The 26546-nt window shown below is 38.9% G+C and overlaps 1 protein-coding gene across 4 annotated transcripts in view; it reads right to left on the reverse strand.

Annotated features, from left to right (window-relative positions):
- Nucleotides 1-26546, reverse strand: part of efr3a (EFR3 homolog A (S. cerevisiae)) — a 73731-nt gene that overhangs the window by 8492 nt on the left and 38693 nt on the right. For 2 of the 4 annotated variants that reach the window (XM_086079742.1, XM_086079734.1), the window contains exons 8-20: nt 22423-22501; nt 21699-21834; nt 18337-18408; nt 14843-15010; nt 14660-14774; nt 11839-11890; nt 10308-10480; nt 8995-9070; nt 8748-8909; nt 6852-6983; nt 4271-4338; nt 4064-4191; nt 1341-1391 (exon numbers count right to left, since the gene is read on the reverse strand). In XM_086079742.1, the coding sequence (XP_085935868.1) occupies nt 1341-1391; nt 4064-4191; nt 4271-4338; nt 6852-6983; nt 8748-8909; nt 8995-9070; nt 10308-10480; nt 11839-11890; nt 14660-14774; nt 14843-15010; nt 18337-18408; nt 21699-21834; nt 22423-22501 (1412 nt within the window). The remainder of the gene's footprint in view (nt 1-1340; nt 1392-4063; nt 4192-4270; nt 4339-6851; nt 6984-8747; nt 8910-8994; nt 9071-10307; nt 10481-11838; nt 11891-14659; nt 14775-14842; nt 15011-18336; nt 18409-21698; nt 21835-22422; nt 22502-26546) is intronic. The other 2 variants (XM_086079749.1, XM_086079760.1) reach the window with 2 other exon arrangements.

The following is a 26546-nucleotide window of genomic DNA, read 5'->3' on the forward strand; positions in this document are numbered from 1 at the left end:
AAAATGTTGACAAAATGATTTCTTTAACCCTATAACGCCAAATGTAGCATATAAATACAAGACATTTTGAGCCCTCTATTTCATGAGCATAGTATTTTTTCCCCCATTAAAACCCTGACGTATATAATCTGACACATGAATTGCACGGATAATCCATTAGAGGGCAGTATCACCCAGTTGATGGCTTTTCTAGCGACCTTGCAAGATGGCCCCAATTGAGAAAGGAGAGACATTTATACTTATTAATAGTGGGGAATGTTCGTTCTGATTTTTGGAAACACTAATATGTTTGAAATGTCTGTTTATTATTTTTGACCGTTATAAAAGTGCGAATTTAAAGCACTATGACCAGATGTATCAAATATGATACAAATCAAAGGTCATATGTGGAAGTTGATTTAAAAAAATAAAAAACATATTTGTTCAAAAGGACTAATAAATACTTTATTTACAAAGAATGAGAATTTTCTCTCATATATTTCATGGTTCCTGCAGGCTTTTAACCCTATAAAGCCTGAACCATGAAATATATGTTTATATAACAATTATATATATAATAATAACATCTAATATATGTAATTAGGGCTGCCAAGATTAGTCGACTAGTCAAGACGATGTTGACAATCGCGACTACTGTTGGTGATTAGTCGTTTGTGGCAGCCCTAGAACTAATAAAAAGAAAAAAAGGAAAATCAACTTCCACATATGACTTTTGTGTCATAATTGATACATCCGGTCTCAACGGTTTAAAATGTACAGCATACATTTAGAACTGTCAACCGACGACCGGGACCTTTCCCTGCCGGGCCTGGGGTTCTGGGGTGCTGCCCGGTCCCTGTGCTCCCTCCTCTCTTCCCTGTTCAAAGAGGGCTCAAAATGTCTTGTATTAAATATGACACGTTTGGCGTTGCATTGAAATTAAATTGATTCTAAATGACGTTTTTCTGTTTTTGTAGATGATTGAAAGGCATTACATTTTATTTCAAGTGTTTACAAAGTCAAAGTTGAGCAAAATAATGTAGGCTTGACAAAAACAAACAAACAAACAAACAAACAAACAAACAAACAAAAAGGTTATCTTGTATCATCTCCTCTGTCTGGTGGAAACCTCGAATGTCCAAATATAATCAGTGATATATAAGTGATATTTTTTCACAAAAGGATTCCATTGGACTGCCCCCACGTGGTCTTGTCTGATTGATTTATTGGCCGATTCAAAATGAGGATTACAAGGTGGTTCTTGGGAGACTTTAATCCTGGACCCCAACATTTTGAGAAGCCCTGGTCTAAAGGTCATGTGGGTGGTCTGTTGCTACGGTTACTACAGTTGCTATGGTTACCTCTGGATGTCTGTTTGCACCTGTGCAGGATTTTCCCCACAGTGTAAAGCACTGACAGAAAAGGGAAAGATTAAAGTCATATGACACTTCTCAACCTTCTAGGACCTCAAGATGACCGAGAACTTGTCCGCAAGTTGTAGCAGACATTGTTAATGTTTACAAGTAGACACTGGTCGCATTCGTCGATAGAACTTTCACTTTGATTGGGCCGATTCATGAGTTCGAAAATACTAGCAAATGCTAAACGGAAGGACGTCGTCGGGACAGACACTTTGATATCTCACTGCGACTGGAAGGATAAGAGAGGAAAACGGAAAACAAGTTACAAAACAGAAAAAGATGAGAAGTAAGGGACGAAAAAGAAAAAGAAGGAAATGGGAAGGAGTAAGGAAGACAGTGAAGGCATAAATAGGAAGAAACAAAAAAGGGGAGTTAAGAAAAGAAGGAGAAGAAAACAGAAGTGAGTGATGAGAAAAGGAAAAGGGAAGAGCTTAATGAAAGAAGGAAAATTGACTGGAAGAAAAAAAGAAAGGTTATGCGTGAACAGAAGAAGGAAAAAGAGTGAGCGATGGGAAAGAAGTCAAAAGGAAGCAAGAGAAAAAGAGAAGAAAAGGCAATGGAAGGAGAAGAAAAGGAAAAGCAGGAAAAGAGAGAGAGGAAGGAAATTGGAAGAAGGAAAAAGAAAATGATGGATAAAGGAAAGAAAAAGTGGGTGCGAGGAAAGAGGAAGGAAGCAACTCATTAGAAAAGGAAAGTGAGTGACAGGATGAGAAAGAAGACGAGTGAATGATGTGAAAGAAGTGAAAGGGCAGGATACGAAATCAGGAAAAAGGAAACAAGAAATCAAAAGAAGAAACAAGAAAGGAGAAGAAAAGCAGAAAATGGAAAAGAGAAGTGAGTGATGGGAAAGAAGAAGGAAAACAAGAAGGAAAAGGGGACATGAGTGGAAGGAATGATAGAAGGAAGGAAACTGATAGGAAGAAAAATGATAGGAAGGAAAGAAGAAACAGCAGTGAGAAGGGAAAGAGAGAAAAAGGAGGAAGAAAGACTGAGGCTCAAAGTGAGCGATGGTGCGAAGTTGAAAAAGTAGAAGAAAAGAAACTGAAAAAGAAAAAATAAATCAATACAGAAATAAAGAAAACAAAAAATAAAGAAAATAAGTTGAAAAAGTAGAAGAAAAAGAAACAAAGAAGAAACAAAGAAAGAAAAAGAAAGAATAAAATAAACTAGAGCTGCGAGCAGCTATAAAGGGCCCTCGCAGCCCAGGCCCCTTTGGGGTACTTGCAGGTTGGGCAAAAGGCACATTGGGGTACAGGTACATTCAAAGCCAAATTTCTTTGAAAATGGCAAAATATACCTTTACATATGGATTGTTTTTATGTGTTCGCCAGGTGTGATGAGTGTGTAAAGCTCAAAGCGCTTTAGCCAATGTTAAGACCCTCAAAAATCAGGGTCCGTTTTTATTTTGGGGCAATAAGTTGCCCTGATTGGCATTTTTTTCAAGTACATATATACACATCATCGTTAGTTTTACTCATAGCACAATATTGCTTGTATTGTCCATAAAATAAAACAAAATAAATAAAAAGTACATATGTATTGATAGGTCTGATGTCACTGAACATTTTGAGTGGTGGAAAGTAAAAAAAATATTCATAAATGACTTAGTTATCACACAAAGAGTATCAAAATTTTGGACAAAATACCTTATGTGTCGTAATTTTGTTTTGTCGACCCGAGGTCTAGGTGGCGCTATATTTATAACTGATTATTGTCATAGAGATACCTTCAGGTCGTGACTATAAACATACATGTGAAGTTTGGGATTTTTTGGAGCAGTTACCAAGGAGGTATTACTTATTTTGTCTTTCATAGCGAAGGAAATGTAAAAAAAATATATGATAACCCTCCATCGTCATGTAGTATTTAGAAAACTCAAGAACGTAAAGTATGACATTTCTCGTCACCACTAGGTGGCGCTAGATGCATAACTACATTTTTACCATATGGATGTTTTCAGACCCTGACTATTAAGATGCATGAGATATTTGGGATTTTTGGGAGTTATTAAGCATTTGCTCTTTTTTGATGAAGGAAATGTTAAAGACAAAATTTGAGGCGCCGACCCCATCATATAGTATTTCAAAAAGTCAAGATTTTTTCCCCAGTTGTTGTCCCAAGTTAATCGGATGAAAACTGTTGGCAAATGACCACTGACTTTTTTGTGTGTCTCGGGGCGCTTCACGTGCCTGCCAATTTTTGTAGCCCTCGTGCAACAGTGCCGGGATTGGTGCATATTTATCCACCCTATATGTTGTTATGGCAACTTCATAATATAACATTTTTCGCCCGAGGAGTGTGCAAAGATTGGTGAGTTTTCGTAAATGTTTAGGTCCCCAAAAATGAGATAGTTTACAAAGAATTAGAATTCTTACAAAAAACAAGATAAATAATAATAAAATATAAATATATAAATAAATGAACAAATAAAACAAAAAATTAAGAAAAAGAAGTTGAAAAAGGAAAAATAAACGGAGAAAAAGAAGAAGAAAAAAAGAAAGAAAAAGAAGTTGAAAAAGTAAAAAGATAAGAAGAAAAAAAGAAATAACAAAATAAATAAAATATAAATAAATAAATAATATAAATGAATGAAGAAATAAAGAAAGGAAAAAAGAAAGAAAGAAATAAAGAAAAGTTGAATGTTGCCGGCGCGCATGGCTGACCTGTGACTTGCGGCACGTAGGGAACGTTGAGTCTGTCGGCGTTGTATCCGGCTCCCGCCAGACTGTCGGCCATGTCGGCGCTCTGGAAGAAGAGTGCCCCGTCGTCCCTGTCCAGGCTGTCGGGAAGCCTGCGCATTCAGAAAGGACCGCGTCGTCAGCGCGCGATGACGGCGACGGAGAAGAAGCGCGAGAAGAAGGCTGACGTACGAGCACTTGTCGCGGAAGACGTGCTCGGGGAGAAGGTAAGGGGCGTCCATGTTCCGCAGCTCGATCACCTGAAAGTCCACAAGACACAGCTGGGAAGAAAGCTCACCGGGAAAAAAATCCTTATGTGGTTAATTGAAGGCTCCTTCATCAATTAAAAAAATATATGAAAAAAATCTTTAAAGGCAAACTATTCTTCAATACACATTCATAAAGATGAACGTTTTTCTGGAAATATGGGAGGTAAATGTGAAGGGAAAAAAATCCCAGAACAACAGCAAAAAGAATTATCACAGAATTTGCTAATTTGCATGTTCCAAACTGCAAATATGCGCTAAGTGTTGTTTTAATATCACCATCCACCACTAGACGGCAGACATGGCTTAGTCGAGCCAGAGTCGTTAGAGTTTGGCCAACTCGGTTTAAGCAGGGCAATTACGAACAACATGGCGTCCATATGTCATGTGACCAGCAGTTGACCAATCACAGCGTACTACTGTGTTTGTGATTGGTCATCTGCTGGTCACATGACATATGGACGCCATCTTGCTAGTGACTGGCAAGGTTATTTTAGTTAACGAAAACGAATAAAAAAACTAAAATTAAAAAAACAATTTTGTTAACAAAATGAAATAAAAACCAAAATGCTTAAAAAAAATTAAACAACGAACACTAACTGAAGCTACATTTTATGTTTACAAAACTAACAAACTAATTATAATTATAGCGAAAATGTCCTTGGTTTTAGTAATCCATTCAATACATGAGCCTTTGGGGATGATTTTAAATGTGATTTGAAGAATATTTATTTCGATATTAACCGGAATAAAGACGTTTTCATCTAGCAGCAGCCAATAGAAAAGCACCTTCAGATGACGTTGCTCCGAGGCGATCATTTCTCTGCTCCAATGGCTCGCCTGCTTTTTTATTTAACTCCTTCAAAATGCAACGCTAGGTAAGAAATGTGTTACTTTCACTCTGTACAGGTTTATAATTTAAATCATACTTGTTATTTTCAATAACTCTTGATAAAAGGTGGAAAGCACCTACTTCAAATTGTGTTATTTGCACAACAATGAAGTGTTATTTGCTTTCCAATCCTCAACAACAACTGTAATATTTATTTGTGATCATTAAAGTTGAAATGCTTGTTTAATAGGGATTCAATACTTGCTCCAGTTTATTTGTGGTAACTGCTAAAAGAGTTAAGGCAGGTTTATTCTTTATCCTGATTAGTATTTGTTTTTCATTTTATTTATAGCTGTACTTACTTCTTTTCCATGCAACATTTTTACTTTTATGTTTGAGGTAAAAAGAATGTCCAAGAATGAAATGTCCAGATGAAGGAAACAAAATCAAATATTTTTCATAGTTGCGTTAAATTCTTACTTTGAGTGATTAGTGAGGGGTTAGTCATGGTACGGCAAAAAGGTTTGGGCGTACGTACATATTAGGGCCCGACCGATATGCATTTGTTGAGGCCGATGCCAATACCGATTTTTGGCAGAAAAAAAATACAGATTACCGATGAATCTGCCGATTATTTCAAAATATGTCCTTGTCGTTTGCATCCTTGAATTTTGAGAAAAGAAAGTCTTCTTGAAATATCAACTTGAAATATCAACTTGAAATATCAACTTGAAATATCAACTTGAAATATCAACTTGAAATATCAACTTGAAATATCAACTTGAAATATCAACTTGAAATATCAACTTGAAATATCAACTTGAAATATCAACTTGAAATATCAACTTGAAATATCAACTTGAAATATCAACTTGAAATATCAACTTGAAATATCAACTTGAAATATAACTTGGAAGGACAATGGCAAAATAAAACAATAAGAAAGTGAAATAAGAATAGAATAAACTAAAATAATAGCAAATGAAAAAAAAACAGTAAGAACAAATACTGACTGTTCCTGTGCGTTTTGGCCTCTTGGGGGCAGTGTGGTGCCGTGCATCCATGGCGTACACACTTAAAGTGAGTACAGAAGAAAGTTACAGGACTGGATTCCGATTGAATTCTAAAATAACTCATTTTTTCACACATTGGGAAAGATTTGTGCCTTTGCGTAGTGTTATCTTACCTGTGGATATGTGTTCCCACAAAGTGTGTGAATATTCGTTGTTTAAAGGAAAAACACTCTCGAAGTTGATGATAACTTCCTGTTAGCATTTAAATGGGACCCTAATTGGCTTTTAGCAACGTTTTAAAAATGAAGCACCTCTTGTATTTAAATATACAGTGGATGTCATTCTTATCGTCGTGTGTTTAGTTTGACAGTTACCTCCAACTGGGATGTTATTAAACGGCTTAAAGGACGCTTCGGGACAACAGAATAACCAGAATAACATACGCTACACACTTGCTAAATGCTAATGCTACGCAGGCAAAATGGTGCATTCACGGTACTTTCACAGTGTCGCAATTTTCGATTTTATTCTATGATAACGTTTTAAGGGGATGTTTGAAGGACAATCATTAATCGGTCGGGCCCTAGTACATATGTCCAAAATAGTTGTGAGGTGCGGGTTGCACAAGTGCAGGCATGCATGGGTGGTGCAGGTGTGCTGACCTTGCTGACGTGCTGGCAGAAGCCGGTGTTGGCGATCATCTGACTGAGGAAGTTGAGGTACGCCGCCACCAAGGCCAAAACGCCACAACGCAGCCACATGGACAAATTCTCCTCGCTGGACAAAGCCATGTCCTACACACATGCACATAAGAGACACTTGAAACCGCAACCTGCATTTCTGCCTCCAATTTGAAACTAAGTATGACTTCCATCCATGAATGTGGCTTGAAAAGCTCAATTGAAACCCAAATTTCAAAGCCTAACTATAGTTTGAAACCCCAACTTGCGAGTTGCAACCGTCACGTTTGCTAGAACCGTGTTCCAACCCTACCCGGTTTTGAAACCCTAACGCTTGCTTGAAATCCCAACTTGAACGTGAAACCCCAATTTGAAACGACAAACCTTATTTTAAACCCTTACCATAGTTTGAAACCCTATCTTAAAGGGGAAGTCAACCCCCAATAATATGTTCTATGCAGCCCAACTAGTCTAAATATGGTATTGTTTTTTTATTGATTTACTTATTTCGAACATTTAAAATGACAAGAAAGAAAAAGAAAAAAAAGAGAGAGCATAATTTCACAATTGTGTCAAAAACAAATAGACATTCAAGTTATTCCACAAAACAAGGATGCAATATAACGGTTTTCTTTCTCCATAAATAATAATAATAACTTCCAAAGAAACTCATTTATATAAGAAAAGACTTAATGAGTTTCTTTGGTTAATATTGCCTTAGTGGAATATGAGGTATGCAGCAAATCTAGCTGTTTTGATCAATATCAGAAGGCGGCCATTTTGCCATGGCATCACAGTTGCTCAGGTCTCATGTAACAACCAATTACAGCTCAGCTTGAGGAAACAGGTGAGCTGTGATAGGCGGTTGACTTAGCAACTGTCATGCCATCTTCAGACGACAACAAGTGACAAAATGGCTGCCCCCTGAGATGGATCGAAACGGCTGCATTTTGCTGCATAACTCATATTCCACAAATGTAATATTAATCAGAATGTCATGTTTAGATAAGTGAGGTCACATTTAACATTTCATTGTCAAGAAATGTTTAAGGTTGACTTCCCCAACCCTAGTTTGGAACTTTAACCTTGTTTCCGAACCTGGGTACCGATTTCGATTTCCAAAATAGTGTCGATTCGATTCAGAAGGCCCCGATTCAATTTGATACATGTTGATTTTTGATTCAGTTAAGGATTTCATGCTGTACCAATTTTTATTTTATATGAAAGACATTCTCAGAAATACCAATGCTGTAAATAGAAACTTATTGCTCTTACTTGGTGCCTTATTATGAAAAAAATATCAATATTTACATTTAAAATTTAATCCAATGCAGTTACATGAATCACGTATGTTTTATTGAACATTACCTTATCAAAACAATAAATAATAATTGAAAAATATGAAATAATAAATAATTAATAAAATATAAATATAATAAAATAATAAAAAAGAATTTAAAATAATAAAAAAGAATTTAAAATAAAAAAGAATTTAAAATAATAAATAAATAAAAACTAAATAAAAATAATACCAAATAATACATTTTGAAATTGAAAAAATATGAATATTTACATTTAAAATTGAATCCAATGCAGTCATATTAATCATGCATGTTTTATTGGACATGAACTGATCCAAACAATAAATAATCATTGAAATAGATTACAACCCCAGCACTAAGTAAATAAAGTGGCAAAAACACTGGGCTTCTTTGTCAAATAAATTTCTCCGTGACGCGGGCAGGCACATGAATTTATGTTGAGGGCCGTAGTAAAAGTATCGATTCATGTTTTTTTTCGAATCGATAATGAGCTATGAAAATAAATATAGATTTTTTTTCAACCCAGCCCAACTTGAAACCCAGTATGGCCTCGGACCTGCAGCGCCACGGCGAGGCGCACGAGCTCGACGACGACGTCCTCGTTGGCCAGCTCGATGGTGATGACGGCGAGCGTGGTGAAGAGCATCTCGAAGTTCTTGTGCACGTTGTCGTCCTCCTTGCAGCCCAGGTAGATGTGGCGGTACAGCTGCTGGCCGTGCTGACACACAACACAGGCATGCTAATGGTTTCTGTGGCGACCGCATCTAAACTAATCGAAACGTCAATCAATGACTTTGACCAACCTTCTTCATGAAGGCCACGTCCTGCTTGGAAATCTTCTCCCGTTTGATCTTGAGAGCCGCAACGTTGGGGATGATCCTTCAGCACACACACAGTTAGACATTAGCATTTGCAACTAGAAATGAGCATTTAGTATACATTATTTAGGATCGAGCAATTACAATGTAGCAATATTTAACAGCACACAGCCTTACTTAGCATCTAACATTTAGCAATTAGCATTAAGAGGTCAGCTGCCAGCCTTTTGTGATTAATCTGTAGCATTGATTACCATCCAGCATTTAGCAATAGCTACTTAGCACTGAACAGTAAGCAATTACTACTGAGTATTGAGCAACAGGTATTTAAAAGCTTGTCATCAGAAAATAGCAAATAACATCTAGCATTATTTAGCATCCAGAATTGAAGCGCTTAGAAATTAGTTCTAGTACGTATCAAGCGTTGAACATTTAGCATGTAGCAGTATTCAACATGTTTCAGTTAGCATTATTTAGCGTCCAACATAACAATTAGCATTAAGACTTTAGCAGCCATCATTTCACGATGAATCTGTAGCATTGTTTACTATCTAGCATGTAGCAATGCTTAGCATTGAACATTTAGGAATTACGATGGAACATTATTTATCACCAAGCATTTAATAGTTTGCATCCAGAAATGAGCAATTAGAATCTAGCATTATTTAGCATCCAGTACTTAGCACTTACAAATGTGTACAATTACGTATCAAACATTCAACATTTTAACACGTAGCATTAAAATCTTTCATTTAGCTTTATTTAGCATCTAACATTTTGTGATGAAGAGTTTAGCATCCAGAATTTAGCGATTCATTTGTAGCATTGTTTACTATTTGGTATTTAGCAATACTTAGCACTGAACATTAAGCAATTACCATCGAGCATTATTTAGCACCAAGCATTTAATAGTTTGCATCCAGAAATTAGCATTAGCATGTAGTATTATTTAGCATCAAGCATTTAGCCTGGAGCACTTAAAAATCTGTAGTATTTAGTATCTAGCATCTAAAAATCAGCATTGATTGAATCTGAGTGTCCATGGGACGTTATTATGAATCCCAGCGGAGTTGTAGGCAGGACACGCCCTCCTGGAATTATAATTGGCTGCTGCATCCAGGCAGGTCACACCCTACTGCATCCAGGAGAGCTACTGTGTCTCATTTGTACAAAACAAATCACATTTGTTTGGGTTCAGGTTTGCTTGGATTTGTAGTAACGCCGCCACACTGAAGTCAGACAATGCCGTTTCCGACCAGAATGCAGCAGCCAATCCCAACATGATGCGTCGGCGGCACCTGATGCCTCGGAGTTTGGCGCGGTTGTCGTGTCGGTCGATGATGTTGTGCAGGATCTCGAGCACCAGCTGGCGCAGCTCGCTGTCCTCCATCAGTGAGATGGAGAAGAGTGGGTCCAGGAAGGGGGGCGGCAGAGCACCCGACATCGACTTGGACTTGAATCCCGACGTCACCTGGAAGCACCAACCAGGGAGTGACAGCACTCAAACCAAGACACGGACCAGAACCTTAACGAATGACAAGTATCTTCTCTCGGGACTAGAAACTACTCTTTATATACAAATAAAACCTTTCTTGGGACGAGAACCTTCACATACGACGAGACCATTGTCTTGGGACTTGACCATTGTTTTGGGACTAGAACCTTCTCTCAGAGACTATAACCTCTTTTCCTGGACTACAACCTTCTCTCGGGCATAAAACCTTTGCTTGGCACGAGAACCATCACTTCGGACTAGTACCTTCCCTTGGAACCACAACCCCTTCCTTGGACTACGACTTTCTCTATGGAGTATAACCTTATCACATGAGTAGATACTTCTCTCAAGACTATTCCTTTGGGATTAGAACCCTCTTTTAGGAACGACGACTTCTAATGAGACTAGACCATGGGTGCCCAAGTCCGGTCCTCGAGAGCCTCCATCTAGCCTGTTTTTCCCATGTTTCTCTCCACCAACACACCTGATTGATGATCAGGATCGTTATCGAAGCTTGCTGATAAGATGATGATTGGATTCAGCTGCGCAGGAGGAGGGAGACATGGAAAACAAGCTGAATAGAAGCTCTTAAAGACCGGACTTGGGCACCTCTGGACTAGACCATTCCCTTGGGACTGGTACCTTCTCATAGGACTACAACCCTCTACATTGGACTACAAACTTCTTTTGCCTCTAAATCTGCACTTTTTTAGGATTAGACCTTGGGAGCAAAACCTTCAATTGGGAGCTTCTTACTGGATGGTCCCGTTCCAATCAAAAGGTTTTACCTTTGATTGGAACGGGACCATTCATCTGGAACAAGACAATTTCCTTGGGAATAGGACATTCTATTAGGGCCAAAACCTTGACTTTAGACAAGGACCTTTTACTTGGAACTAAAACATTTTCTTGGGAATAAAACAGTTTCTCCTCTTGGGTATGGGCCATTCTCTCGGCATTAAAACCTTTTCCTGAGACTAGACCATTGTCTTGGGACTAGTACATTCTCTCAGGACCAAAACCTTCACTTTGGACAAGTCCATTCCATTAGAAAGTTGGTACAAACCATCTCTCGAGATGACACCCTCTTCCCTAGACTAGAAAACCCTCTCTGGATACTATGTTCCCTACGGAATAAAAGCTTCACTTGGGACTAAAACCTTTCCTTGTGACAAGAAAGTTTTCTCGAAACAAGAACATAATGGGACCATTCACATTCTCTTGCCCAGTCTCTTGGGACTTGTACCTTCGCTCAGGAAAACAACCTTCACTTGTGAGAGGAACCTAATGTCGGGATTAGGTGTCAATTCATAGTCTATGTTGTGATGACTGACCATGATGAGGGAGCTGAGCAACATGGTCTGGATCCTCTTGGTCCCCTGATGCCTGAAGCCAACAGCCCCGCAGGTCCCGGAAGGTGAGAGGAAAAAACGAAAACAACAACGTCAGCAGCTGTTGTGTCAACAGACAAACGTCAGTGTTTGTGTGTGATGGGGGTGATGTTGCGAGGGGATGGGCGGGGGTCTAATCTTCATGTGAAGGGAGGATTTGCTGTTAGCACGGTTGCTGGATTAGCTTCCCTCCTTTTGGCCAGGACACAGCAGGACGTCCATAAGGGCAAGTCAGAATAACAGGGAGTGTTTATGTGACCAAACATAATATTTAATTGGATAATTTTACAAATGTATGTAATTAAGTACCTCGTTTCCAAAAATTGTTGGAAAGTAAGAGACTGTCAGCAAAACTTCAATACAAAATCTTTCCAAATGCAGGAATATGCTAACATTCATGCCTTAGGTGGTTTTATTTTGAAGTTGTTCCTGGCAGCGAGTCGCGCCGTAACTGCCAACTCGACTCATCTCATCAGCCACTGTGGTTGCGGTGTCTTACAAACGTTTGTCAACAACACGATGTCGTCCTGAAATCAAGTTCAGATCGCTAAAAAAATGCTGACGTATTATGCAGTGCCTGTTGCCAGCATTCAGAACAGGCTCCAGTGTTAGCCGCTGCTAATCTGCAGCAAGCAAGAGGGTGAGAGCAGTTTAATAGACAAAAATGACTCTGTACACACCCTTCTGCACGTACACTCAGGGTTATTATAGTTTGGGAATTTTCATTTGAGTTAGTTTTTATTTCGTTTTGAGTTTTGTTTTTTAAATTTAGTGGTTCTTTTAGTTTTTATTAGTTTTAGTTATTTTAAAAATGCTTAGTTTTAGCTAGCTTCAGTATTGTTTTTTTTTTTAAAATGTGTATTACTTGTGCGCAGAGGTGGCAAAGCCAGGTCCAGAAAGTAAAAACCCTGCCACAGTTTGGCTTTAGTCATTGATGCTAGCAAGCTAGCTAGCTAGCAGGTAAACGAGCACTATGGGAGCTAGCTAGGTAGCACCCGAAAGTAAAAACACTGCCATAGTTTGGCTTTAGCCCCTGAATCTAGCTAGCTAATAACAAATTTCTTAGCTAAGCATTTGGTTGTGGCCTCGGAGCGACGTCATCTGAAGGTGCTTTCCTATTGGCTGCTACTAGATGACGTCACTTCTGTGTGACACTTTCAAACGTCCTTATTACTTCAAATCACATTTAAAATCCTCCCCAAAGGCTCATGCATTAAAAGTGCCAAAGACTAAAACCAATGACATTTTTGCTATAATTATAGTTAGTTTTAGTTCGCTTTGTAAACATAAAATGTAGTTTCAGTTGTTTTTTGTTTTTTAAAAAGCATTTTCATTTTTATTTTATTTTATTAACAAAACAGTTTTTTGAATTTTAGTTTTTGTCAACTAAAATAACCTTGTGTACACTATGCGCACATGACGTCACGTCCGCAGACAGTGGGTGGGAAATTGGAACCCGAATCCTGACTGAAACAATTGCCCAGAGGTTTGCAGGAGTACCCATTGAGTTCATCTAATAATAAAAAAAGTTTTCAGTGATAAATGGTCAAATAAAAAGGAAATTTTAAAGATATTTTTAGGTAAATTGTTACAAAGAGCAGCTTTAAACCACAAAAATCGCTAATGACATCACTTTGTTTTCATCCATCAAAATCTATGGGAAGAGATTTATGTAAAAATTTTAGAAGAAAAAAAATAATCAGAAAAACAGGCAATATTCATAGTAAAGAAGCTTGTTTCACTTTTAATAGAGAATAAACAACAAGCCTTTTTGATATCCCCAAATGAATTATCAATCAATCGTCAAAAATATCAATCTCCCTAGAGAGGATTCAAAGAAATGGATTTTGGGACTCAGCAGTCCGAAATGACTCAAATCACTCAAATGTCCTTGACACTTGGCCAAAATGTTGGCCAGTAAGGAAATCAGGGGACCGTACAAACAGCCTTTTAACTAATTTGCTCCCAAAAATGTATAAAAACGTTATTTTTCAAACAGTGCCATGGTCCCAAAACCGTATTTATACGTTCTTTATGTTTTTGATGCTAGAGCATACAGAAGGCTTTGATACAGCCATTGACCTGAAGAAGTCGTTTAAAGCAATGGTAGTTATTACAAAAAACGTCCAGCAGGTGGCAGCAGAGTATAAGAGATCAACCAGGGCCATGTTGCAAAAACTATTTTCACCAGTGTTTTGAACAGGTTTGTGAGTAACGATGAAACTTCGCTATATTGTAATGCTAATTGATGCCAAACGGAAACAGATAGAAATATACTTTTTTTTCTGATGAAAGAAAAGACTAATCTTTCTTTTGGTAGCTTCCTTTTTTTTTTATAGCAAAATAACACAATTTTCTGTAGGCCTTGAAAAATCTGTTAAAATCCAGTAAAACAGCTGGGAGTGAAGGGGGTTGCTTCATTGAAAATGGCTGCCAGTCAGAGAGTTAAGGGTGATTTTTTTTTCTTTTTAGGGGCGTAAAGCATATAATAAACATGAGTGCGTATTACACACAGGATTTTACACTAGGTTAGAAACAGTAGTTAGGGTCGGTTGGTAAGTAGGTGGCATCAGAAATGAGAAAATCTACATAGGTAAGCAAGTGGGAAGGAAGACTATATAGGTTGGTGAATTATGTAGATCAGACATGTAGGCAGGTGGTACAGTAGATTAGACATGTATGTACAGTAAATAGGTGCCGTATCATGTACTGTAGGTAGGCGGAGCAACCGGCCTCGCGTAGGCTTGACTTGCTTGCGACTCACCCGATCTTGACGGTGTCCAGCGTGTGGCACGGCGTCCCGTAGACGGGCACCTTGCCCATGATGAACATCATCACCTCGGCCCTCTGGTAGTCGGGAAGGTTACCGCCAAAGAATCCTGCCGGGGCGCAAGAAAAGCACGTCACCTTGGCGCTCACGTAGACGTGAAGACGTCCAAATGCGTACCGATGGTCTGAATGATGGCGTTCTGAACGATGCGCTCGTCGCTTTCCTTGCCGCGGCCCGACGAGGCGCTGCTGGCCGAGTTCCTGCGGGAGCTCTCGCCCAGCTCCAGGTCCACGCTCATGCGCAAGTGTTTCAGCAGCGTGTTGAACACCTCCAGCACCGTCGGACCTAAACGTTGGCGAGTGAGAGGTATGAGCCGCTTCCGCGGGCAAATCCAAATCGCCGACAAACAAACTCAGGCTACGGCCGCACGCCTTGGAGCTATGCTAGTACACGCCAGGGTTATTTGAGTTAACGAAAACTAACAAAAATACTAAAACTAACTAACTAAAATTAAATTAAAAACACAAATGCTTTTTAATTCATTCAATGCCAATGACGGCTATAAATGTCAAAATTTCATTTGAACTATTTCTATTAGTTTAACATTTTTTCCCACTTTTGTTAACAAGAGTATGAAAACCTAGAATTTGTTTTATTGTACATTTAGAACAGATATACAATTTGTGATTAATTGTGAGTTAACTAATGAAGTCATTAAATCTTTTTTTATGAATTTATGGCAATGGATGGATTAAAAAAAAAACTAACTAACCGAAACTACATTTTATGTTTACAAAGCTAACTGAAACTAACTATATTTATAGTAAAAATGTCCCTCGTTTTAGTCTTTGGTAATTAATTTAATGCACCTTTGGGGATGATTGCAAATGTGATTGGAAGTATATTTATTTTACTTTAACTTAACTTTTAATTTAATCGAAAGTGTCACACAGAAGTGACATCATCTAGCAGCAGCCAATCGAAAAGCATCTTCAGACGACAACAAAATGCAACGCTAGGTAAGAAATTAGTTACATTTCTCATGTTATCATTATTAAATATTGCGCAGAAGCAGAGGTGGCAAATCCAGGTCCAGAAAATAAAAACCCTGTTAAAGTTTGGCTTTAACCCCTGGTGCTAATTAGCTAGCTCTTAGCTCTCTGGACCTGGTTTGACACCTTTGCGCACAAGTAATACACATTAAAAACAAAACAAAAACCAATACTGAAACTAACTAAAACTAAACAAAAACTAAGCATTTTTTAAATAACTAAAACTAAGAAAAACTAACAGAACCACCCTGAAAACTAAGTTAAATTAAAAAAACAAAACTCAAAACGAAATAAAAACTAACTAAAATGAATATTCCCAAACTATAATAACCCTGGTAGTACACGCTAGCACACGCTTATACATGTTAGCACATGCTACGTGAGGGCTGGGCAAACTTGTACGCTCTGGGGCCACAATGCATTTTTTTCAAAATAGGCCCAGCTCATAATGTAGGAAAGGTAAAAAATAAAGAAATAGTGTTCCCTCATTTTTCGCCGGGGTTAGGTTCCAAAAAATACCCGGAATAAATAAAATCCGCCAAGTAGTTAGCTTTATGTTTTACATTTATTATAAATGTTTTAAGGCTCTAAAGCCACACAGTTTATACACTTTTCTCATTACTGTATTTACATTTTCTCACATTTCTTTCTTGTTTTAACATTCTCAATGTTCAAACCTTCATCATTTTTTTATAAAATAGGTACATTACTGTAAAAAAAAAAAAAAATAATGCATGCAAAAGTGCACTAAAAAAATCTGTGATACAGCAAGGCCGCGAAAAGTGAACCACGTTATAGCAAGGGAACACTGGACAATAAATAGTTGCAATGAATAATAAATTATTGGAATTGTAAAAAAGTGCTTGAATTGTAATCAACCAATTCAAATTAACATGGACTTTTTTTTTCTTATATTTTGGCAGAATTGTTTAAATAATAAAATATTTCAAATGTTATGTTGTTATTATTATAATGTTATTTCATCATTTTAAAAGCACATTTAAATTAGTTTCTTTTATTTGTATTTGATGTAAAATGCTTTATTTCAGGACCGAAGTAATTAATGCTCCTTTTTAGAATGTAAAATAAAAATGTAACGGATGTAAAATAGTTTGTTTTAATAAAATATATTCTCAGTGTTTCCCACAGATTTGAAATCTACTTGGGTGGTGTTCTAACCTCATGATCCACAAATGAGTGACGGCGAACTAATGTTACATGCGCTATATCTCGTCGTGACACGTTTTGTGTGTTACATTTTTTTCTTAATATATTTGTATTTAATTTAACTTGGGTGGTGGCCAGTTTACTTGGGTGTCCCGCCCAAGTATTAACATGGTGTGGGAAACCTATGGAACAAAATTAAAACATGAAGTTTATTTTCTGTTTTATGTAAAAATTTCATTAAAAACCATTCAATGCATTTTTTGCAATAAGATAAGTTAATAAAATGTAACTTTTTTTTGTAAAAAGGTTTATTTTGTACTTTTATTGGATAAAATGAAAACATAAAAATGTGTTCATTAAAATATGTTGTTTTATTTAAATTGTCAAACATAAATGAATGTTTAAAAGTATTTATTTTAAATGAATAAAGCTATTTGATAAACAGAAAAACAAATGCATATGTAAAATTTTAACAATATTGTTTACTTGTACTACTTTCATTCGTTAAGTCAAATTGATTTATACGGCCCTCAATTACAAAAGTACGGTGGCCCTGAAGTGCAAAACGCAAAAACAAAAAAACTGATACGACTGAAAATCAAAAAACACAAACCAAATTTAAAAAACAACAACACACAAACAAAAAACAATATAGAAAAATAAAAATGTTATGCACACACAAATCAAAAACCTCAAACACAAAAACCGGAACAAAACAACAAAAAGTTTACCGCAAACACAAAAGGAACAAGCACATATGGTGCACATATTTAGCTGGCGTAAAAGGAAGTGCTCTCTCGCCCACTAGCTCGCGAGCACGCGCCAAACGCCGGTGCGAAACATCCTATCAAGCTGCACCTCTTGTCCAATCAGTCGTGAGTACGGTTCCTCCTGACCCCCCCCCCCTCCCCCCCTACCTACCAACTACTTCCGTTCGGAAAATATTGCGCTTGTTCCTTTTGTGTTTGCGGGAACCTTTTTGTTGTTTTGTTCCGGTTTTTGTGTTTGTGTTTTTTTATTTGTGTTTGCAATAATTTTTTTGTTTTTCGTTTTCATATGTTGTTGTGTTTTTTTATTAGTAATTGCGATTACTTTTTGTTGTTTTGTTTCATATTTTGTGTTTTGTGTGTTTGCAATTACCTTTTGTGTTTGTGTTTTTTATTACCTTTTCATTTATGTGATTTTTGATTTGCTGTGGTGTTTAGTTTTTGTGTTTTTTGATTTTATTTGGTTTGTTTTATGATTTGCAGTCGTGTGAGTTTTTTGTTTTTGCGTTTTGCACTTCAGGGCCACCGTACAAAATAACTCCAAATGCAAGAAAACAAAACCCAGTGAATATCCGAATGAAGCCATAAAAAAATAAAAAATAAAATATAAAAAAATTCTGAATGAAATTTGCACTTTGCCCAGCCCTGCTGGACTAGGCCTTGATCTACACTTGATCCTGCGTACCGAGCCACAGGTTGGGAGGTGTGGCGTGTTTGCTGTCCGGCGCCTCGCCCGCTTTGCACTCTTGGATGCTTCCTGGTCAGCAGACATTTTGTTTATTTTCTCAACACGGTGGGCAACGGCGAAGCACACAAGATAAAACACACGAAAGCAGGTATGTGTTGGGACGCACTAACCCAGTAACACACCAGTAACATAGATTAATTAATTAATTTGATTATTCTGATTAATACAATAATTGTAAACATAATCATTTAATATAATAATATAATATTTTTTTAATTTTCCATCCATCCATCATCTACTACTTATCCGGGGTTGGGTCGCGGGGGCAGCAGCTTTAGCAGGGAAGCCCAGACTTCCCTCTCCCCAGCCACTTCAAGGCGTTCCCAGGCCAGCCGAGAGACATAGTCTCTCCAGCGTGTCCTGGGTCGTCCCCGGGGACTCCCGCCGGTGGGACATGCCCGGAACACCTCTCCAGGGAGGCGTCCAGGAGGCATCCCAACCAGATGCCCGAGCCACCTCAACTAGTTCCTCTCAATGCGGTGGAGTAGCGGCTCAACACGGCAGTTCCTCCCGGATGATCGAGCTTCTCACCCTATCTCTAAGGGAGAGCCCGGATACCCTGCGGAGGAAACTCATTTCGGCCGCTTGACAAAGGGCAACCTTGGTGGAGTCCAACCCTCACTGGAAACAAATTCGATTTACTGCCGGCAATGCGGACCAAACTCTCACACCGGTCGTACAGGGACCGAACCGCCCGTATCAGGGGACTCGGTACCCTGTACTCCCAAAGCACAGGACTCCCCCTACTTAAAAAATAAATAAATAAATAATAATAAAATATATATATATATATATATATATATATATATATATAATTGAGGGCAGTTTAGTGCAATATGCCCTTTTTTTTTTAAATGTATAAAATATAAAATTATTAATAAAAAGCTCAAACAAGCTACCGCTCCTCCCAAGGAAAGAAATAAAAATATTTTAATTAAAAAATTACGAAAAAATTCACCCCCACCTTGCGAACTGGTGAATCCACAGGTGCCAAATGCGAGTTTGTTGAGCTTCACTGTATTTTCAGTTCCTTATTACTCGATCCCATCACATTAAAGGAATAGTTTTTCCACTTGCTGTCAACTGAAGATGACATCACCTGTGCTGAGGAAGTAGGTAACGACCAATCATGGCTCACCTGTTGTCTGGGTTTGGTCATCAAACTGAGCCACGATTGGTCCCACTTTCCACGCCCACTTCCATACATACTGCTCAGTGGCGCATTTGGTAAATTGCCTTGTCCAGTACCCAGGAGGTCGCGGGTTCGAATCCCACCTCTGATTGTACTTTGCAAATATATCCATGGCTATTATTCTAAGGTGTATACATGTATATCTACTGACTAACATAGTTCCAGTTTTCCATCTAAATGAATGGAGGATACTGCATGCCTAGGTGGCGCTATTGGGTGATACATTTTTTTGGGCTACGTATTAATACGTTACATAACAAAACAAATTCACTAAGTAACTTTAACAAACATATGAACCAAAATACGAGTGGACTGAAGAAAATTAAGGAGAGACTTAAAACCTTGCGTTGCGAAGCTCAAAGGCTGAATGAGAAGCACCCCGATTGTGCTCTGTGGTGTAGGATGGGGTGGGCTGAGCGGGGGCTGTGAGCGACTCACGGCGAAAAGAGAGAGAGAGAAAAATAAGTGAGAGAAGAGCGCTGGAGTACGAATACAGATAATAAGGAATTATATCCGGGTTATGTTCGTATCTGGAGAAAATGAATTATCTGTACCGGATACTCGTGTTGTACGGATATCCGGTTCATGCCTAGTAACGACCAATCATGGCTCAGTTTGATAACTAAACCCTGACAACAGGTGAGCCATGATTGGTCGTTACCTACTTTCTCAGCACAAGTGATGTCATCTTCAGTTGACAGCAAGTGGAAAAATTTGTTATTACATGAATTAATTGTACATGAAAAAAAAAGTTATATCAAATTAAATCTGGACAAAATATGAACTTTTTACTGCTGAAAATGACTCAATGATACTCATACATTACGGTACAGTACTGTACTGTAGTTCCCCTCTCTGCCACAACCCGGCCAAGCAGCCGAGCAGCACCGCGCCATTTGCGCATTTCAACTACCTCTCTGTCCAGCGATGCACGGTACAGGAGCCACTAACTAGATATTTGCTAGGCATGGCTGACCACAATCAGAGGTGTCAAATTCAGGTCCAGAAGGTAAAAACCCTGCCACAGTTTGGCTTTAGTCTCAGGTGCTAGTTAGCTCGCTCCCTAGCAAGCTCCCATGGTGCTCGTTTACGTGCTAGGGAGTTAGCTAGCCCCCTTGCTAGCTCCCTTGGTGCTTGTTTACCTGCTAGGGAGTTAGCTAGCCCACTAGCTAGCTTGGAAATCACTTGAATCTGACTCGGCGGTCGCCATCTTGACTCACCAATCACATTCATGTGCATTTCACGCACAGTCGGAAAACATACTTTCCTGAGAACGTTAGACCCAGCAATGACTTCCACTTCAGCAGCCTCACATGAACTCGACTCAAAAATGTCTCCACCGCTATTGTCCAGTAAGCATGTTTATTTTGTTTTCATTGCATTGTACTGTGTAAAAATTACTTTAGATTTACTGTGAGGAAAAGTGGTTCAGATAATGGATGGATGATGTAATTTAATGTATTTTTTATTTAATTTATGTACTGTATAGAATTTAACTTGTTTAATTTTTTTAAGAATGTTTTACATATTTTTATTATTTTATTTTTTAACTTATTTGCTCCCAAAAACGTATAAATACGTTCCATTTTAAATATAACCATGCTCCCAAAGTTGTATTTATACGTTTTTTTTTAATGTTTTTTTTATGCTAGAGCATACAGAAGGCTTTGATGCAGCCTCTGAACTGAAAAGAATGCTTGAAGCAATGGTAGTTATTACAAAAACGGCCAGCAAGTGAGTATAAGAGATCAACAAGGGCCATGTTGCCAAAAGCTCTTTCCCCCACTGTTTTAAACTGATTTGTGAATAATGATGAAACTTCGCTATATTATAATGTATTGCTGCAACAACAAATAGAAATATAGTTTTTTTTCCTGATGAAAGAAGAGATCCTAAGCTTCCATGTTTTTATAGCATTAAAACACAATATTCTGTGGGCCTTGCAAAATCAGCCCAAAAGCAGTAAAACAGCCGGAGCGAAGGGGGTTGCTTCAGTGAAAATGTCTGCGTGTGAATGAATTAAAAAATAATTTCATAAAATTTTATTTTGAAACGATTGTGAAGTGGTGATTTTTCCCGCAAAGACGAACGGCGCGTTGGGACTTACCCACGGAGCCTTTGGCGGCGATGGCCACCGTCTCCAGCAGCACTTGTACGATGCCGGCGCGTACCCTGGGAGTGCTCTTGTTGTGGGTGTCCAGGTGGCCCAGGACCTGCTGGATGACGTGGTGAGAGTGCTGCGCCTGCGACGCCATCAGGAGAACAATGCCGCCATTTCATTTTGCTTGTAAAAACTTCCCTATTCCACTCCTGCACAGTCACAACTTTAAAAGACATGCTTCGGAAACGAAACATGGCACCGTTTGAATTTACGTGAATGGGTAGTAAGTACCGGAAGAACCGACCCAAATCGGTCCATACCAACAAAAAGTACCGTATTTGGTACCCATACTTAAGTGGCAGGCATTTATTATGCCATTGGCATAAATAGAATAATATTTTAAATGATAATACAATAATAATAATAACAATAATAATAAGCTGTGAATAATATACACCTTCACTTTATACTCCAAGACAATATTTTTTTTCTAAAACTGCATACTGAAAAGCGAACCGTGGAATTTGTGAACTTTTCCACCCCAAGTAGGCATGTAGATATCTTGGTAAATTAGATTAGGTAGATTAGGAAAGTGGATGAGGCAGGTAAATAAAATAGATAGTTTTATCAGATTAGGCAGACTTCAAATGTGAAATTGTATTGTTGTGACAAATTGTGAGATTTTTCTTCCAGTCCATATCATGCAGGTGAGATCAACGTGGACGCTGACCTGGATGGAGTACATGATGATCCTGAAGCAGGAAACGGCAAACTCGTTGGGTTCCCACAGGTGATGATTGTCCAGGTGACTGCGGAAGCAAAAACATCACTTCGTCAAGTCACGCGTGCTCACAGGAAGTCGATGCAAGGTCACACGTGACAGACGACGGCAGACAGATTGGCCCACCGACCTACACCCCCACCCCCACCCCCACCCCGTCCCCCCACCCAAGAGGCTGGCGCGTCTGCGAGCCACATCTGCCACTCGTCTCCCGATGAGGAAGACAGCAGCTGGCCTGATGAGTTTCATTCCCTGATGTCTGCTGGTGTAGGGGGTGGGGGGTGGGGGGGGGGGGGGGGCTGGGGGGAGGTGATTACCTGTCAATCATATGGATGCCATGATTGTAACGCTCAGCTAGTAAATCTTAATTGTCAGGTTTAGTCAACCTAGAACATTTAATAAACAATAGACAAGGAAGGAAGACAAGAGACTTGATTCGTTTTGCTCGTGAGGAGAACAAACAAAGATGTGTGATCTCCTACCCGTTCTGAAGCACACTCCACCAAACCTTCTCTATTTATTGGGCAGTCCCTGATTACATAGCATAATGCTGCTCTAAAGGGGTTGGGGATGCACATAGCAGCAACGTGGCAATCATCCCAGATAGGAGTCAAAAACGTTTTTCTTCAGCACGGAAACTTTCAGTCAAAGTTCACAGTTCAACTGCAAAATGTTCTAGCCGCTATCTTGTCAGGTTTCACTTCCTGTTTTGCAACTGCAGCTTCTCTGCTCTCTTCGCAGACGACCACATGGTTCAAACATAGGTCACACTGCAGAATAAATGCTTTGCAATATTATAAGAGTAAATATGGGATAACTTATGTACATTTATTCTAACACTAATTGAGCTTTCAATTCACTTGCAATTGGTGGCGGAACTGGACCGAGCCCTGCTGCCAACTGTAATTGCCTCGAGGTGCCACAAGGTGGCAGCTAAGCACTACTTGTGTATACATCATGAAAAACAGCTCCTGCCATCACAAACCTGAACAAATGACATCACAATCAGTCAACCAGATTTTGAAATAGTTTTTCCTTTGCAATCCTGCTCACTTGTAAGTTTACAATGTGCAATATTTTCAAAGCCTGCATCTTTTTTTTTTTGCACTGACTATTGCTATTTCCTACTGTCAAACTTACAAGTGTTTCCATTACCTATTTGCGTGTTTGTTCAATGTCTGCATCAGACACAGTGGCTCTCCTTGCCCACATGAAGGGCCGTTAGTGCGCTAATTTCTTCCTCCCGACCCACGTCACTCAAGCGGCAGTGTATCTGAAGCTCGCTGGTGTACACTGAGAGAATGAAAACAAACGAAGCAACATGCCAAAATGGTGTCCCCAAGGTGCCAGTTGTCTTCTTCTACTCTGACCTCACTCTCAGTCCATACACACTTTATTCAATCAAATGCCTCTACCGAACAGACACCACGCCGACCTCCATGCTGACCTCAGCCTAGACTTTTTTTATTTGTGCTGGAGAAGGGGTCAGAGGTCGTCGTAGCAACTCCAATATTGCTGCTCTTCAGCTGACATCTTCAATTGAAACTAGGGATGCAATGACGGCGGTGTTCGGTTTAGGTGAATGGTATGGGATTTTTTTTAATAGGTTTTTGGTGAACTAACGAATACACACACACTCGCACGCACGCACACACACATATACACACACACACACACACACACACACACACACACACACACACATATACAAAAAAAAAAGAAAAAAAAAAGAGCAATGATGATGACATTACCGAATGAACAATACTGAGCTCTTCAAAAAAAAAAAAAAAAAAAAACTAGGGATGCACTGACGGCGGTGTTCGGTTTAGGTGAATGGTATGGGATTTTTTTTAATAGGTTTTTGGTGAACTAACGAATACACACACACTCGCACGCACGCACGCACACACACACACACACACACACACACACACACACACACACACACACACACACACACACACACACGCACGCACGCACGCACGCACACACACACACATACAAAAAAAAAAAAAGAGCAATGATGATGACATTACCGAATGAACAATACTGAGCTCTTCAAAAAAAAAACGAAAAAAAACTAGGGATGCACGATAATATCGGTGGCCGATAGTTATCGGCAATTATCGACCAATTTGGCGTCATACAGATAAACCAGATAATAAAGAAATCCGCCGATAATTATTGCCAATTATTGACCAATTTGACATCAAACAGATAAGCCGAATAAAAAAGAAACACGGCGATAATTAGCGTCAATTATCAACCAATTTGATGTCATACAGATAAATCAGATAATAAAGGAATATCGATAATCAATATTGATTGAATTAAATCAGGGAAAAATCGAACTCAAATCGATTGAAGAAATTAGAATCGATACCCAGCACTACTAGTTTGACTTACATATATCATGAATAGACCCATAAAAAAGTTTCAAGATGCAAAAAAGACACAAGAAATCTGCCATTTTATTCTGAATCGGCCATTTTAGGCTCATTTCTTGAAGTCCTTGAATTCGACCGAGAGATTTTGATAATTCAGCCCCCTTGGGCCGTTTGACTTCAGAGCATGAAATTCAGTTGACATGCCTATCATGAGTATAACCCCCCCCCCCCCCCCAAAAGTCATGCATGAAAAAACACACGTCTTTCTTGTCAGCCTTGACAAGAACGAGACAAAAACTTTAACAAAAAAATGATTCCACATGGGCACGTTGCCTCCTCCTCGCCTCCTTGCTGGCGTCAAGCACAGTATTACTTTACCGCATACAAAAAAAGCTCAGCATCCATTTTCAGCAAACTCCTCATTCTAGCTGCAGTCCAACGTGACGTCAATGTGAAAGCCGCCCCCAAAATCCTCCCCCCCCCCCCCCATGATGAACCCCCAGTGCTTCTATTTATAGAAACAATCCTCCCCCTGCGGGAGGAGATGAAGCCTGGCCAGTGACACCGCAAGAGAGAAAGAAAGTCATGAAAAGATCCCGACGGACGCCCACGTCAGCGACGCTTTGTTAGGTTGACCACTGGAGGGCGCAACACCCCCTCCGACCCTCCGAAAGCAAACCACCTCGCCGTGCGAGGGTGCGCAGAGAGTTGACCTTGAGATCCGCATGTGATTAACCTGTCATCATTAATAATAACCAGGCCAGGCGCTCGCTTGATGGATCGAAAAGGAACAATTAACACGCAACTAATCACTCATTTGTTCTTCTTACGTCACAGGAAATAAAATCCTCACTTACGTGTGTGTCATTTGTGTGTGGAGTTAATGCAATTGCATTTTACATGTCAGTAATGTGCATGTTTAATTGTGAGTTAAATAGTGAAGTCATGCGATCAATTACAATTAAATATTTTATCTCCTGACGCCTCTACTTTTTAATTTATTTTCTTCTTCTTTTTTTTTTTAAAAGAAAAGAAAAGATTATTAAAAATTCGGGGTGTCAGGAGATTAATTTTTTTGTAATTAATCGCATGACTTCACTAGTTAACGATTAATCACAAATTTTGTATCTTTTCTAAATGTACAATTTAAAAAATCATAGGTTTTCATACCCTTTTATTAAAAGTGGGAAAAATGTGAAACTAATAGAAATAGTTCAAATGAATTTTTGACATCTACAGCCGTCAATGGCAGTGAATGAGTTAATAATGTTTATGTACCGTTGCTTACAAGTAAGGCTGGGAAAAAAAGTTGAGTAAGTCGGTTGGGTCGTCCACAAAAATTGGTTGACGCAAAAATGCATGCTTCAAAGCTATTTTAATCATTTTTTTAAAACATATTTGCGGCACCTGGAAGTTGCTGGAACCAATATTTGGTGTTTCCGCACGGACACTTATTGCTGACGGACTCTGACCGGCATTCGCCACTACTAAGATGCTTCTCAGGGTTTGTTTGTGGTAGGGGTGCAGCAATTAACCGGTTTTATGATGAAACGTGTTTTTAAAACGTCAGGATTAAATAACCGCAGCCGTTCAACAACAGCGGTTATTTCCACTCACAACAGTCCGTCAATTTAAACTCACGTGCGGCGCAAAACGCAGCTTTGAACGCCGCGCGGGCAGAGTTGC

Source organism: Leptonotus elevatus, chromosome 1 (assembly GCF_054856555.1).
Source record: "Leptonotus elevatus isolate MCC_2025b chromosome 1, RoL_Lele_1.0, whole genome shotgun sequence".
NCBI lineage: Eukaryota > Metazoa > Chordata > Actinopteri > Syngnathiformes > Syngnathidae > Leptonotus > Leptonotus elevatus.